Source organism: Xenopus tropicalis, chromosome 5, assembly GCF_000004195.4.
Source record: "Xenopus tropicalis strain Nigerian chromosome 5, UCB_Xtro_10.0, whole genome shotgun sequence".
Classification (NCBI taxonomy): domain Eukaryota; kingdom Metazoa; phylum Chordata; class Amphibia; order Anura; family Pipidae; genus Xenopus; species Xenopus tropicalis.
In genome coordinates this window covers 36,750,552-36,768,138 of record NC_030681.2, presented here as the reverse complement: position 1 = coordinate 36,768,138, position 17,587 = coordinate 36,750,552, and the positions used below count along the sequence as shown (strand labels likewise).

Below are 17,587 nucleotides of genomic sequence, written 5' to 3'. Positions count from 1 at the left end.
CAGTATCAGTCTCATATATTTTAATATTTCAGAGAACATTGTGACTTCAATAGTACGTCACTTTCACAGCTGCTAAGTGGTTGCTAGGGTCAAGTAATTAAACTGGAAGCCAGAAAATGGTTTGAGCAATGAACTGGAAGAGAATATAGAAATACTATGAAAAAATAACAATACCATTAAGAGTTAAATGGGTAGTTCTGCCTTAATTTTTTAGAATTATATAGATGGTAATATTCTGAGCAGTTTACCATTTTTTTTAATTAATTTATCTCTCTAGTTTGGAATTGCAACAGCTATCTGGTTGTGAGGGTCCCATTTAACCTAGCAACAAGGCAATAGTTTGGATGGCAGACTGGAATATGAATAGGAGAGGGCCTGAATAGAAAGAGAAGCAGAAAACTGGAGGGAACTACTTCAAAATAAAGACCAATATCAAAGCTGTTAAGAAGAGGCTATTCCATATATTGAAAATTGATTTAAAGGTGAACTCTCCCTTTCTATACTCTTCCACTACATCAGAGTCAAAAATAAGGGTGTTGGATTTATCAAATAATGAACTGACATATTGTAAAGCATTCCCAACAGGGGCCTGGTCATATCAGGGGCCCAGACTGGTGACAAAGGGCTTGGGCAGATATGTAAAGAATTTGGCAGGACTGGGACGTGGCAAAGAAATGCCATGAAACTGGAATGAGTTGTGCCAATCGGGGCACTGACCTGTGCTGGGAGCTTCTGGCAAATGTAAATATAGGCATAGTCTGATAGATACAAATACACAACACAAACCACAGACTTTTAAATAATTTTAATTAAATTCAGTTGATAATCTCAAAAAATTTCACAAATATTTCCAGGATTTAAAAAAAAAAAAAAAAGAAAAGAAGAAAGAAATCGCATGATATGTCAGCAGTAGTCAGCAAGGGGAGCAATTCAGGCATTCATATCTCTTTACAAAGATTATAATAGAAGGAATGGACCACAGGGAAATCTCAATGACCCGCGTTTCTTATACAGAACAAGACTGCTCCTATACAGACAGCGCTACTTACAGCTTGCCACACGCTACACTATGGTGGCCCATTAATAACTGGAGAATTCAATTAGCCCCTAATTTAGAAACAAGGAGCGACAATTAGCAACCCCCTGGCCAGAACTTATACACAGGGAGAGAATACTACATTGTCTGAGCCAACTGCTTGTTTAAATATACATATATATCTATCTAAAAGGAAACTTTCTATTAATACAATTCTCTTGCTGCCCCATTACCTACATTTTATCAGTGTCCCATTGCTGCAGGTAAAGGCAGCCTAGCTGGGCCTACTGAGAAGGAAAGTTACAGCAGTACAGAGACTTAATCCTGTTATACATAGCGGCTTGAGCTAAGCCATTCCTTATATACTCACTGTCACAATGAGCAGAAAGAATAATTTTCTTTTTGGCAAACTGAACATCGGACAAATCTATGTTTCAAGCTATTGCTAGTTGGCGGCCGAGGGGGAAGTATTGTGAGCTACACAGACCAAAGCAAGAGAAGCCCAGAGCATTCCTTATATTACCACTTGCTTTCCAAAGGGCCTGACCATCCAGCATGAGAACACTGACAGATCTGAACAAAGAAAGTCCATTGTATGAGTGTAACACCCCTCTCTAGACTGCAGCCCATTACATTGCCTAAATAATGTTTAACTGTAGTGGCACCTTGCTTTATGCCTCAGGCAGCAAATGACTTGCACCGCTTTACTTTTGTCCTCCAAAATGTCCAATGCCCAATTTGTACCCATAAACCACAAGTCAAGAGGCCCTGCATCCCAATGTTCAGCTCTGCTGGAATCCCCATGCAGATTCCTTCTAGCTCCCACTCTGACCCAAGTATCAGGGCTGGCCATGGGAACTAACTTATCATTCATTAGCTGGCAAAGGATGATGGGAGTTATAATTCATCAGCAGCTGGCTCCCTGAAAGGCAAAATGACTTCTGGTGCAAATTCCTTACTGTTTAATGAGTACTAAACAACAGCAGTTTCCTCCTACAAAACAGTAATTAAAACCAATACAATCCTATCTCCAGTATGTAAATCGCTCCCTTCATTTAATGGTACAAGAGGGAATGGGTGGGAATGGGTGTCTTCCAGGCATGGATATGGAAGCAGCAGGTTGGTTGGCTGTGCAGGGACATCTGGTGCGTTAGCCTGTGGTGCGGTGTATTGTCTGACTATATCCAGTTCCTGACTGGCACTAGGAGGTAATCTCACAACCTAACTTTAGGGGAGGCGGGGAGGAGTTAGAGAAGATTGGTAGCTGGGCAACGCAGTCTTGCAGGGAATTAAAAAAAAAATATAAAAATCAGAAAAGCCCAAGTCTCCGAGCCCTCAATCTATATAAACGGACACAATATAGGGGTTTTATTTTTGCCCTCAGAAATGCCCTTTCTGCCCTTCCCTAAACTGTCCCTGATCCGTACAGTTTCACATATACAAAGTTCACCAAGAAGAAATAAGACATAATTATAATTTAAGGTCGCTCTGCTTCATGAGAACAGACTATTTACAAAGAACAACACATTATCTGAGACCTGAATACGATTTACCCTAAAAAAAACAAACCATAATCACAAGTGCAAAAAAGAATCCCCAAACAAATTCACACTAAAAACAATACAACAATGTGTCCAAAGGTGCATTTAGCTGCATTTCAAGAATCCTCTACTTCCGATGCGCCCATAGAAACGTGGGGGAAAAGGAAATCACATTCACAAGTTGATTGAAAGGGTTAAATATCATGATCCACAGATGATGAAACAAATATACATCAAATTAAATAGGAGGAGATGAGAAGGCAAACGAGTGGCATTGAAGACAAAAGACAACATCAAAAAAAGGCAATTGACATGAACATTAAAATACAACGGCCTGACCCGAATACTCTGATTGACCATGAAGGATCTAAAAGAAATCAATAAAAGACACAGGTATGTGCTAGAAGCATGCAAACCAATGACTAGAGAGCACCAAGAGTATTAGGAATGCAGTAGTCATGGATGAGGCTCCGTGGTACCCAGCGTGGCCTGGTTGGAGCCAATGGATTCACATGTACAATATTTGGTGGTATATATTGATTACAGAATGCTCCCCAAACCGCTTTTTATATTTCGGCCTAGAGAACCAAAGCCACACTGGGTTTTTAGAAGGACCAAAGAGCGTTCTCATCCATTATTCAGTGTTGATATTGTAAATCAGATAACAGTGCAGCCATGAAAATGCGAGGCAACAAAAAGTGGTGCCAGAGTCCGGTTTAAGACATCTTGTAGGTAATTCTTGTGCACGACGTGGATTCACGCTGGTCCCTCGCCGTCAGTGCTGCTGTGCCACGCTTCGGCAGCCAATTCCTTCCGGCTGTCAATACTATCCCAGCAGTTGCATCATATCTTAGTGTCTAGTGGATGGCTTCTGCTCTCACCCACCCAAGGGGGTCCTGCCCCGCTAGACATGAACTACAACATTGCACACCTCAACCATATTAAAATTTATGTTTTTTTTTTTTTTTACTTTTAATTATTTTATTTTCATTTAAAAACATCTCTTGAATAAAGTTCCATATAAAAAGTGCTTCAATTGGAAGATTTGCTGATAGCGCTGGCAGAGCGGCGGAGCTTCCCTGACACTTTGCTCTTGGTGGCACGGCTCAGTGTTGGAGAGGAGGGTTCTGCTGCCTCGGCTCCAGCCAGATCTGCACTTGTACTTGCCGGGAGTCCTAGGAAGGAGGAGGAGAGAAGGTTTAGACTGCAGGTATCTCAAGCAAAAAGCTTCTACATAGGAGCAGGTTAGGGCAAAGGTAAGGACTATAAACATAAATGCTGATATAGTGCAAATAAATAGGCAATGTGTCGACTATGGTAGATAACAGAGCAACTCGGTGCCACCTTCTGTGCAACTAAATATCACCTGTGTGGCAGCTGTAGCTGGACATACTGCATGCAATAATATGTTCATCAAACACACTATCATCATGACATAAGGATGCCAGAGGGGCTGCTGTAAGATGCCACAGACAGTCACTATTTATTGGGCCAGGGGGGCTGTTTGGGCCTCTGTGTACTTGAAATGCCGGGGCCTATCCAGAATCCCAGTCCAGGGTCCTATCAATGGGGCTCGATGCAAGTGGCCCCAGTGACCCCTCCACTTAGCCACAGCGCTATGTCAGACACACATGTGCATTGCATGATGAGAGTTCATTCCGCTGAATAGTTTCTCTGTATCATATGGACACTCCTTTTGCAGTGAGAAAGCAGTCAGAGCTTGCTTTTTGCCTTAGAAGACACAGTAATACACACAGAGAATAGTGCAACCACAGCAAACTGCTTTTATACGAGTGTCTAAGCATCTGATTAAAAGACCACAATGGCCAGTCCTCACCCACAAGGCTTGGGATGGGTCCCTAAAGCAACCCTAAAGTATTGGAAACACCACTTTATTTGCCAAATCTCAAATATAAGCACAACAAATTTCCGATTGCGACTTCCATGGGCTTCGCACACTGATATTTTAATCATTAACTCACAACTCAATTACTCCCAGAAGGTGAAGATGACTGAAGGTCACAACTAAACGGCTCGGCTGAATGGGACCAGATGAGGTTGCTACTATTAAGCACAACACAAAATGCATAAAATTAAAGCTTCGGAGTAACAAATCTCTCCCAGTACAATTACAAACGTGCACCGAGGAATTCAGAGATGTCTGTTGCAATCTAGGAGGGTTGTTGCTTTTGTTGTGGCGGCGTCTCCCTGGGCAGTAGGGTAAGAGGGAATTTCATTTCATCAGGCTCTCGCTGCATCATCTGTAAATCATGAATCACGAGGCACAAGTGCAAACAACTGCTCATGTAAATCCATGCACCAGCCTTTCAACGCAATTACAATTCCCATCAAACTGCAATTGATAGAGACACGAAGGGAACAAATGGTGAGTCATTTGTTGCACTGGATAAAGGTCATGGTGTCCCAGCACTGTGCCAATGTATATGCTACGTGGGGTGCACAGAACCAAGCAGAACTGTAGGACACACTGTGCCACATTCTCACCAATAACAAAGCTTTGCCTGGTATCGGTATGTGCATCCTGCCCAGACAACTATGACTTCAAGCAAAACTATACCCCTCAACCATGTAGGTCTCTATAAATGTATCACATAAACAGCTCATATGGGAAAACCCTGCTTCATCTAAATAAACCTTTTTATTTTTTTTTTTCATAAAAATATACTTTTCTAGTAGTATGTGCCATTGGGTAATCCTAAATAGAAAAATGCCATTTTAAGTGCTAAGGAATCACAGTGCACACAAACAACGCAAGGGCACATATACATGCCAGGTCACACAAGGCATACCCCCCCAACTGTCCCACTTTCAGGGGGACTATCCCGGTTTTAATAGCGCATCCTGCGTAACAGATTACGGAAATGTGGAACATTCATTGAACTATATGGGACAGCGGGATGCGCTGGCTGGACCAGGGCGCTCCTGCTCCTTGTGCGGCAGCGGCTACAGACTCTTTCATAAGGTTGCGCCCCGTGCGTATTGACGTCACACGTACGCACGGAACGCAACCTTATAAAAGGACCTGTCACCGCATAAAGAACAGGAGCCGAAAAAGAAGAAGACGACAATGACTTTGGGAGACACTATCTATGGGGGCACTGTGTATGGGGGGGTACTGTCTATGGGGGTATTGTGTATGGGGGTTACTTTCTATGGGGGCACTGTGTATGGGGGCTACTGTCTATGGATCAATTGGTGGCACTGTCTATGGGGTAAATTGGGGCACTGCCTATGGGGTCAACTGGGGGCACTTTCTATTGGGGGCTACTGTCTATGGATCAATTGGTGGCACTGTCTATGGGGTCAATTGGGGGCACTGTCTATGGGGGCAATTGGGGGTACTTTCTATGGGGGGCACTGTGTATGGGGGGGCAAAACTGGTACATAGCTATAACTCACTTATAACTGACTGCCTTCTATATTTGTATTTTATATGTAGGAGTTGCTATATTGTTTTCCTTAGGTAGTAGTGTATGAGGGTATAGCACATTTTGTGTTTGATCCGCCATTTCAACTATATAAAAGGAGTATTTTTGAAAATAAAAAACAAACAAAAGGGGAGTGGTAATTGGGGCGTGGCCACAAAAGTGGGCATGGTCAAAAAATTTGCCACGCTGTGCACGCCAAATCTTTTTATCCCTCTTTCCATTTTTCAAAAGTTGGGAGTTATGATAAGGCAATTAATGAACAAAGTTTTGTCTTTTACTCCAACACTTCTCCCTGTTAGGGTGAAGACACACACAGCTACTAGTAGCAGCTAATTTTTCAAGGCTACTGAACTCCAGAAAATCCCCTGCCATAGACAATACTGAGAATTGCTTCTGCTAAAACACATGTAGAGACAATTATCAGTAAATGATCAGCATTGTCTATTGCTGTAGCTGTGACAAGTAGCTGCTACTAGTAGCTCTGTGTGTCTTCACCCTTACAGTTACAGCTGCATTATTTCCTGTCAGCTGATCTCTGAGGGAGCATACAGAACATCACAAAATGGTGGCTCAAAGGAAAGGATGTAAAAGGGCAATATTTACTGCAGGTCCAGACTGGCATTCTGAATAAGCCCTGGCATTTAAACTACACAGAGGCCCAAACAGCCCCGCAGGCCCAATAAATAGTGACTGTGGCATCTTACAGCAGCCCCTCTGGCATTTGCCAGAACCCACAAATTGCCAGTCCAGCCTGATTTACTGAGTTAAGTAAGTTAATTAAGCATTGATTCTGGGGATAAAGTATTAACTAAGATTGGGGGCAGGTAATTCCCATTCCCCAGCTTGAACTTTAAGGGCTCTGGCACACGGGGAGATTAGTCGCCTGCAACAAAACTCCCTGTTCGCGGGCGACTAATCTCCCCGAGTTGCCTTCCCCTGCCATCCCACCGGCGAAAATGTAAGTCGCCGGTGGGATGGCACACGCGGCGGCACGATTTCGCGCAAATCGCCGAAGTTGCCTCGCGAGGCTTTTTCGCCGATTTGCGCGAAATCGCGAACAGGGAGTTTTGTCGCGGGCGACTAATCTCCCCGTGTGCCAGAGCCCTAAGCCATGATACTCCTGGGGAGACCAGTTAAGTAGAGATAAGAGTTAAGTAGAGATAACATTTGGCTTGGAGCAAGGGCCAATCAATGGTACAGATTACAGGTAGGAGAATTAAATAATATATAATCATTTTCTAATGATGTTTTAAACATATGAAAGGCATTCAGCTCAACCCTCTCTTGGACTGATCACAGCAATGTTGTCGAACTTAAATGGTTTTTGTCCAAGGTGTGACTTAACAGCTGTCGCGGAGCAATAACTCCCAGCTGCAGACACAGTCTCCACTTATCCAAGGCCTGCTCTAGGGACCTCTGAGCCAGTCAGCAACACCTATAGCCTTTCTGCTTTTCCTTTCTTCCATCACTTGGCACTGCTTGCCTGGTCGCACTCCCAGCATTAGCATAAGCAGGATACCTAATTCCCAGCTAAAATGCAGCTTGGTGTAGGAAAGTGCCTACTTGGGATACTGAATTTTAATTGAAGGTTGAATTCTAAATTATTTCACATTATGTGCAAATGCACAAACAATTCTACACATTCTATTAAATTTGTAGAGGCACCAATGAATTAAACACCCAATTCTACTATATTTAACTTGTTTCTAAAGGTGACATTACACCTTGAGGTGGGTGATATTAGACTGATCCTACTGTTTGGCCTGAGGGTCAATTGAGGGTAGGCCGTTAGGAGAGTCCTCGCACCCTGCCCCTGCTACCCCCCCAGATTTGAACTGACCTGATCTACATCTGTCTGATTATTAGCCAGATATTGGTCACGCAGACTCGGTCTATCTGGAGCTTTAATTTGTCCATGTATGGCCACCTTCAAGCTAGATATCTTGTGATTTGCGAGATACTGTGTTGAGCCATTGATGTGATCCTCTCATGACAAGTCTAAATGGGCCCCTATTCTGACATGGTTGTTGGCCTGGCCCACCAGGTATGTGGCAAAATCAGGCAGAAATCTGCTTGTATGGCAATCTCACCAAACTGGTGTCTTTCTGTATGGCTTGCCTGAAAGAAAACAACACAAGCAGCAGCTACACAAAAATCTAGCATGTTGGGGATCTAGGGCCACAAAGCAGACAAAACACAAGGTGCGGAGGGTTTGCTTCCAAAACAACATTTGTGTTCTGTCTTGTGCTGGAATGTGAGCATTAATAAAGTTGACTCCTTGCTCTTTGTTTACCTTCACATTTCTATTAGTGTTCTTAAAAATGGGAAAAAAGAGGCAGAAAAAACAAAGCTTTCTTACAGCAAATTTAAACATGTTTGGGCCTTTGTTATCTCAGGTGTCTGCCGTATCCAGCACTGTGCTATTCAGGAATAACCCTGTAGAAATACCGACACTCTCCAGAAATTCCACAGGGGTCATATAATGCGGAGCGCTGTGAGGTCATGGCTAGTACCTGCCACCCAAGAGTTTCATTGTTCACTTGGGCTATTATGCTTCCCAATAAACACACTATCTATACAATCACAATGGAGTCAGCACTCCTCCTTCTGTTCCCCAGTAAGTGGGCTCAATGGCTCATTGTGGAAGGACTTAAAAGGAATGTAATTATATGATCATTCTAAAGGAATTCTGCATAATGGCCACAAAATGCTTTGGCTTTAAGGGAGTGAACAGAATTTTCTTTAGGCACAGATGCATTAATATTGAACTGCAGTTATAGGAACAAAATACAGTGGTAACTGCCCAGAATTAAGGAACTGGGTATTGCCCGATTTCTCCAAAGATTGTGAAGGAAATGGAATAGCTCCTCTTGTTTATATTCTGCATTAGACAGACAACTCTTCTTTATCCAGTAGGCTACAGAAACGATGGCTGAGTGAATGGACCAGGCCACCAGGCCCAGACTGGCAATCAAAAAAATTAAATTATGCTTCAGAGCAAATAATCAGAAGTATATGGCTGTGGATCCCAGGTGTCTGTGAGCCACCCCAACAGTGTATCCAAAAATCAAATGCAAAAATATTCTGGAATCAAACAGCTCCAGGCAGCATTTCAAAACTGCAGTTTCAACCTGAGAAGGGCCCTGCCCAAAACATGTAGTGTGCTCACACTGCTAATAAAAATTGCACTGCAGTTTTGAAACGCTGCCTGGAGCTGTTTGATTCCAGACTGGCAATCTGTGGGTTCTGGCAAATGCCAGAGGGGCTGTTGTAAACACAGTCACTATTTATTGGGCTGGTGGGGGGCCGTTTGGGCCTCTGTGTACTTCAAATGCCACGGCCTATTCTGTATCCCAGCCCAGACCTGATGCCACACATGGAAAAGGTTCTATTGTGATCTGACTGCAATGCAACATAAACTAATGGCATCATGCTCTTGTATTACTAACTATTTTTGTTGGTGCCTGGAGATGTCCACAGAGCATGGGAAAACAAGGCTACAAACCATAAAAACTCTAATCTCTAAAATAATACTAAACACAGCTTTATCTAAAATAAGCAGCAATTTGTTTTAAGATGGCACTGTAACCAGTCATCTGGAGGTATGAGATGTGTATTGAAACTTTAGAAAGTAAAAGTAATTTCTCTGTTATTTAGTCTGGCAATGGTATTGATTAAAATATTAAACGGGACATTCACCTTAAAATTAACTTTTAGTGTGATGTAGAGAGTGATATTCTGAGACAGTTTGCAATTGGTCTTCATTTTTGTGGTTTTTGAATTAGCTTCTTGGCCAACTCTTCGGTTTGGAACTTCAGCACCTACCAGGTTGCTAGGGTCAAAATCACCCTAGCAGCCAGGCAGCGGTGTGAATCAGAGTGGAGTATGAATAGGAGAGGGACTGAATAAAAAGATAAGTAACAAACAGTAAGAATAACAATAAAATTGTAGCCTTACAGAGCAATAGATTTTCAGGTGCTACTGGGGTCAGCGACCCCCATTTGAAAGCTGGTGGCAAATAATTTAAAAATGATACAAAATAAAAAAAATGAAGACCAACTGAAAAGTTGCTAAGAACTGGCTATTCTATAACATACTAAAAGTTAACTTAAATATGAACTACCCCTTTAAGCCTGACCACTCCACTCCACTCCAGGCCAGGACTGGCAATCTGTAGATTCTGGGGCTGCTGTAATATGCTACAGACAGTCATTGGGGCTATTTGGGGCCTCTGTGTACTTAAAATGCCAGCGCCGCATAACTTAAATCTTAGTCTGGACCTTTTTCTCTATATTAGTTATCTACTCTGAATGTTGCACAAGTAGCCCTATGTAGCTCAAACACAACCTGTATATATGGTACCTTAACAGAATGAACAATACAAAATAGTTTATGGGCAAGAGTTGGGACTGGGCTGATGGGCCCCACCGACCCAGACCCGATACCAGCTGGTGCTCCCCTGCAGATCTCTCTCCTCCGATCGCACCTAAAATAAGTGTAATGTATGAGCTCTCAGAGGGGGGAGGAGGTTGGGTGGGCAGCAGGCGCCCCCTGCTGGGGGTGTGGGGGCTGAGGTGGGCCACGTACACTTAAATCCACCCCTGGTTGGCTACAGGGTTCAGATGTCTTAGCTGAAAAGCTAATTACTTTGACATAATTGGAATAAAAGGGCAGTGACATTATTTAGGGCAGTGATCCTCAAAAAGTTACTCACCACCCCCTTTGATGTTGCTCTCAGTGTCCCCAAAGTAGGAGCCCATTTTTACATTTCTGGCTTGGAGACATGTTTTTGAAGCACAGAGACAAGTTTACTCCAAGCAGAGCCTCCTGCAGGCCAGCAGGTCACATGGGGCTACCAATAGCCATGTGGCTAATAAATAAAAAAGTCTGGGGATCCCACTGACATCTGAAGGCTGTGTGTTGTTGTTTGGAATTGTAATTAAACAAAATTTGATAATTAGTAGGGCGGACATCCCTGGTGTAGATGGTACGTCTTATGTAGCGGCATATGGTCTCCAGCTGCCGGTGTCCATGTAGAGGCATGCTATCTCCCAAAAAGGAAGGGTGAAGACACACGGAGCTACTAGTAGCAGCTACTTGTCAGGGCTACAGAAACAGATAATTCTTAGTATTGTCTATGGCAGGGTACAAGTAGCTGCTACTAAGTAGCTCTGTGTGTTTTCACCCCAAGGTTTCCTTGTGTGCAGACCAAGTGCATCAGCAGTGACAATAGACGATAGACTTTGCAGGTGGAATAAAGCTATAATAGCCCTTCATTAGGTATTGAAAGTTAAATATAATAGAGGGGATATATATATTTTGCAAGAGGAAGGGATTTATCCAGATTACCATTTACAAATAATAATTTTTTTGGGTTCTATTATTTTTCTTTGTTAAAACATGAAGATTTCAAAAATAGATCCCACATAGATCTCAGTCATTCAAGGGTAAATAACCCTCCTGCAAAGGGAAGTAAATGGGGTTAGCCTGCCTTCCAGTAATCCTTTGTATAAGGAGGTTCTTTTTCCTCTCCCCGGTATTCAATTATTTATTTTACAAAACCTTCAAATCCAGTCTGGAAGTACAAAGCAGACCGGGTCGGGGGTTGGGGAAGGGAACATTTATTAAAATTCATCAATGCAAAATATTTAAAGAAAACTTCTCTGTGAAAAAATGCAGATGCTTGTTAGTCTGGGGGTTAGGCATGGAAATTCTTTATCCTTTTTTTGTGGTCCCTGAGGGCATAAAGATAGGGGGAGGGAGGCAGCCTTTTGTATCATATGTTCCTTCAGCTAAACAGAATGGCAGATGGTCAAATTAATACAAATTCAGCCAATAGGGCAAGCTGAAGCAGCATTCATGCACACTATTCACCAACAACAGCAGCTCCTGCGCATATAAAAAGCGGTGCAGTCCAAACAGGCCGGGTTGTGTAGAGACAGGCCACACCTAGGTGCTCACAGGCTCCCACAACATTCCATTAGCCCGAAACTTTGTGCATTCCATCAGTCACAACTTTCTTCTGGCAAGTCCTTAACTATGCAATCAAGCTTGGAGCGCCTTGTGATTGATAGCGAGACAGCAGCTGCACAGCGAGCAAGTAATAACCGCACAACATAAAGCCTTTCATACAAATATTGTAATTCCGCTTGCACGCTGCCTGGCACCAACTCTAATTACTTGCCCTTTTTCTTCTAATGAAACTTTCAAGATCTATTTCCCCAGAAAGTTGGAAGCCAATTAACCGTTTCAGTACCGGGGGGGTGCCTATGCTGGGAGAGCAATAAGGCACTGTGTGAAGCGTTAATAGAGACAAAGACATGAGAGTGCTAAATGGCATTTGGGAACAAATAGGGTAAAATGAACTGGAAAACAAAGCCAAGTCTGATTTATGATAGTCTAAATGCAACTGCACAGATGTCACCTGACCCCATGTCACAGGGGTGCTAATGATCCAGTCCTGCATTTTCTTTGAACCCAATTCCTCCTTATTCTAAATGGTAACATGCAATTAAAATCCAAACATGCCCAAAGTGGATCATCATCACCCTAATAACATGGGGTTAGCTTACATCTCTGACACCTATATTACTCTGGATAATTGTAAATTCTGTCCTTGTAACATTAAGACTGGGTACTGGATTATATGCAGTATCAGAAAATGTAAGTCGCCGGTGGGATGGCACACGCTGCGCAGGTGATTTCGGCAATGGGATGGTAGTTCGGGGAGATTAGTCGCCCATGACAAGGGAGATTTGTTGCGGGCGACTAATCTCTCCGTGTGCCAGAGCCCTTAAACCAGATGGGGCTGGTTCTGAGCCCACAGATAAACCCAGGCAAAGAATCAGTCCCTACACTTTTTTTGTTTTTTGGATGTGCCTGCATCTGGAGCCACTGCACCTCATGAAGAAGATTTTGGCGAGTATGCATTTTATAGGCGAAATGAACTGTGCCTGCGCCAGGGATGACACAGGGGCATGTGGAAAGGTTGTTTGGAGCATAGGGGCTGACTCTCAGTCTGTGTTTAACCCTTAGGCTGAGAAAGAGCCCTTGTCAATAGGGAATATATTGCCACTATTGTCTGAATATTCTCATTAAAATAAGTGCAGCAACCTGCAGAAGTAAAGAGCAATTTGTACAGGAACGGCCAAGAATAATCCTATGTGTATTCTGGCAGCTCCAGTATATAATATATATTATATATATATATATATATATATATTATATATACAGTATACACATAGTGCTCTGCTGCTCAGCGCACATCCCATCTCAGAACCTTTGCTTTTATGTGCAGTTCCATGTAGTACTATATGTAGTAGTTTCCATATAAAAGATATATTTAATTGGAAACTGCACTAGTATCAGGTCTAAGTTGATACATTAATATTGTATTTCTTTACACATTGAAATAGAAGTGGGGCCGGTATGGCAGCAGCTCACCCTCCTGGGCACTGCCCATTATGCAGCAGTATGCTCTCAGCGCTTGTAGTTGTACGGTACAATTGTAAATTGGCCAGACAAACAAGCAGAGCCAAAGAGCGTGCAAAGGTGACACCTGGCGTGTGGCCAGCCTGCTCCCTAGCCTGCGCTCTCCAATCTTTAGGCTTCAGCCGCTCACTGTTTCCCCTCTTCTTTTGTCTCTTTTTCCTCTCCCAGCTGTTCCATTCAGAAGCCCAATCCACCCTCCCAGCCGCCCAGAAAAAAAAAAAGAGGTACTTATTAAGTTTAGCCAACTCAAAGGGGCAAAGCTGCACAGCACGTGCCGATTCTTATCTGTGCTATCTCTAGATCCTATTCAAAGCTTCTTAGGCTTAGAGAGAAAGGCAGGAGGAGAAAAGTAAATGGATTTCACTCCCATTGGCTCCCCTGCAGCAATTCAAACAAAAGTGCAAGCAACAAAGACATTTTCCAGTATGGCAGGTGCTGGTGTCATATTCCGCCCCAAGCAAACAGAAGCAGAAGAAAAGGCAAAGAATGTGCTTTAGCGCTGAAGCTCAGACATGCAGGGGCAGGGGAAATACTAGCAGTCTAGCAGTATTGTCAGTGCCACTACGCCATCAGGTGCTTTTACGTTTTGTTTTCTTTATTCTCTTTATTTCTTACAAGCCACAAAATAATGGGTGAGAGGAAAAAGCTGCAGTGAAACAAGCTGGGGGGGGGGGGGGGGGGGGGGCTGGGGTGTTGGTGAAGGAGTGCAACCCCTAGAAATTCAAATCTTACCTTTTTTCATTACCGATAGAGACTTTTACATATTAATCTAAAGGGGGGGGAAAGAACAAAACAAAATCCAGTAAGTAAAAACATCTGCTCCAGGCACATGAATCAGAGGCACAGCATCTTTGTTACTGTACAGTGGAAGGGACTCAGTGTGCCCCTCGGCCTGCTTGTTACTGTACAGAGGAAAGAACAAATGGACATTATTAGCCTTTATTTATATATGGCCAATTCATTCTACAGCACTTTACACATTATGCATCATTCACATCAGTCCCTCCCCCCAGTGAGCTTACACTCTAAGCTCCCTATCACTTTCACACACTATAACCAATTTTTTCAGGAGACAGTTTCACTGTCTGTAAGTTTTTGCAGTGGGGGAAACTGAAATACCTGGATGAAGCCCACAGACATGTATAACACTATGCACAGACTAGATTGCTTGCTACTGCTCAATGGCATGGACAATACATACATCATACACATAGACGGCTGTGCTTCAGCTGCCAGCACAGAGAATGGTGAAAAACAGAGGGAAATGTAGTTCACAAATTCAGCCCTTTGGTTTGCTTGGTTCTCAGGACTGGGCGGTCCATCTATTCAGCAATTTTGTATCAGAGGCTTGAGGGTCATTTAGGATGACTGGGGGAAGAAGTGTAGAGTGGCCATACGCGGGCACAGTTGAGTTGCTGATTTGGGCCCTTCAGATCAATTCGGCAGCTTATCTGCCCTTGTATGGGGCTCTCTGATGCACCTATGTGACGGATATATGGCCAAAAAAAATGCTGATCAGGCAGGTGTGATTTTCCCTGTCATTGTGATTTGATCCTTTGGCCCTAGGGTGATAATGTCTTATAATGTATGGCCAGCTTGGGAGCAGCTCTCAGGCAGCACTTCTTCCTCTAGTCTGGCTACATTCTGCATCTATAAATCTGTTGCGAGGTGCAGAGCTCAATATCCAGAGGCACAGGCCCCTGATATGGTGTTATATTGCCAATAAACCACCATATCCATAGTATATAGATACTAGCCTGGATTAGTGGGCTGCCACACATGCACAGAAAATTGTTTTTATCTGTATTTGTATGGCCAGCTTTATAAAGCTCTATCCTTAAAGCAAAAATAATAAGCTATAACGCCTTAGCAGAAACGTAGCTATTTATTAATGATGTATAATAAATATGCAAGCACTTTTCCCTGTGTCCTACAATAGACTATGGGCATGCGAACAGCAAGACCTAAATATTTTTATTACCCAGATATTATCTATGAAAAGAGTTTTGTAGGGCATTTTTTAAAGACTTTATAAACATATGCTGAGCTCATAAAACACATATATTGCATTTCTATGCATTTTTTAACCCAACTAGGTGTGTTCCAAACACAACCTTTTTAATCTGTTATCTTCTAAATGTGTGCCAAACGCAAGACAATTCAGCATTTTGCACCTGAATAAAAAAAAATAATGTCATGAAATGTGAATGTGATGAAAGCAGCTCAGAAAGCTCATAAGCACAACCAGGCAGGATAAAATAGAATTAGCGAATGCATTTAGGTGTGTCTTAAATGTGCATCAGACACACACACAAAAAAGAAACCTGTGTAAGAGCTCAAACACCTTAACCAACGCCTCATGCAACAGTGATCACCCACCAAGCTGGGGGTTCCCAGAATATTTGGACATGTTCTTAATGTGAATTTAAAAAAAAAAAACAAAACAAAAAAAAACATAAAAAATAATAATGTATACACTAGAGCAATGCTGTATTGATTGTGTCTGGAAAAGCTGTGCCTGTCAGTACAGGGAATGCCCAGTGTGAAATAATGCAGCAACTTAGCACAAACATTAGGTAGATGCCCCAGCCCCTGATGAAACACTAAAGAAATGCACCCACGGTTCAGCCTGCAGAGCCTGTACTTTCTTTATGGCATTGATGTATTCAGTTGTATAAACACTGCTAAAGTGGGGCAAGTTTATGTAGAGCACAGGGCTATTACATGGCAATTTAGCAGAACATTCATACTCGGACACTGGGCAGTTTGTGTTCCTATACAGCTACAGCCAGATATTTGTTACATGTGAGAGAGACCGCAAACAGAAAGCTTTGGAGATCAGAAAATGAAGAAAATGGAATGGTTGGGATGAACAAAAAGAAGTAGAAGGTGAGGTGGGGGGAACAGATGTAGGCACAGAAGGGGAGAAGACATCTAGAAGTGAGAGGACACAATGGGTCAGAAATGAACGGGGGGAGGAGAGCGGCTGAAAGGAGTAACAATAAGGAGAAGGATAACCGACACTGAACAAGTGCCCCACTGGGACAGGAGAGCAGAAGTCATATTGCTAACGGCTGGATAGATGTTGGGGTGAAACGGTTCCCTCGTTATTATGCAGGCCGTGCCTTCCAACAGACACAGGCGTAAGGTGGATCTTATTTAAATGGAACATTACTTGTATCATGCTTTGTGCTTATCCCTCAATCTCCCCTGCCTGCTGCAAACTTTCTCTTACTGATGTGGAGGCGCTGAGATTTCCTGAATACACACCATTGTGAGGCGTATTTAATGAATCCCATTCACCGGCGCATACAGTTCACTTACTGCTGCATGGACTTTATTATTTCTCACAATAAGCCTTTCCAGAAGACATGAACTGATAAAACAGACAAATAAAAGGATATTTTTTTTGTCTGGCAAGTATCAGCAGCTCATACAAAGAATTACCCAGAAAGCCAACCTTTCTTTTCACTTTTCCCATTCTCCAGCATGACGGCTCAATAGTGGGATTACTAAAACTTTGTAAATATAAATGATGGAAACGATAACTGATCATTAAGCAGAAATAAATGCAGGAACATGCTGGAAGTGAAAGAATGATATATAATTAATCTCCAGCATCCCCTCTTTCCTCCTCCTCCTCCTCCTCCCTGGCCTCAGCTCCAGACGCCAGCCCACCCTCAAGCTATGACAGCTGTTAAGCAGCGCTCGTCCCCGCCCAAGACAGCACAGGAGATACACAACTGCTGTTCTTTAAACGGTTAAGCTGGGGGATATCCATGCATACGGCAGCTCAATTACACTGCTATGGGGGCATTTCTATTTCCAGCATGTGGCTCTGAATGGAAGGCCCGGTACACAATAGAAACTGGAGTTGCAAGACAATGAATTAGTAGGGATCAGCAAGTGTGAATGGCCTTTTTCAAATTGGAAAGGAGGGGTAAGAAGGAGGAATTCGCTTTAAATCACAATAGGAAATAAGTTTACCGCAATATAATATTTGCCTGATATTTACTTCTTGTATTGGAAACAGTAGCACCACAACTAAAGATACATTTTAATTAATGTTA

At 42.8% G+C, this 17,587-nt stretch overlaps 1 protein-coding gene across 4 annotated transcripts in view; it reads right to left on the bottom strand.

Moving 5' to 3' along the window:
- Positions 1-790: 790 nt before the first annotated feature.
- Positions 791-17,587, bottom strand: part of ralgapa2 (Ral GTPase activating protein, alpha subunit 2 (catalytic)) — a 183,806-nt gene continuing 167,009 nt past the window's right edge. For 2 of the 4 annotated variants that reach the window (XM_031901518.1, XM_031901520.1), the window contains one exon: positions 791-3,752. In XM_031901518.1, the coding sequence (XP_031757378.1) occupies positions 3,610-3,752 (143 nt within the window). In that variant the 3' untranslated portion in view covers positions 791-3,609. 4 annotated transcript variants of the gene reach the window in all.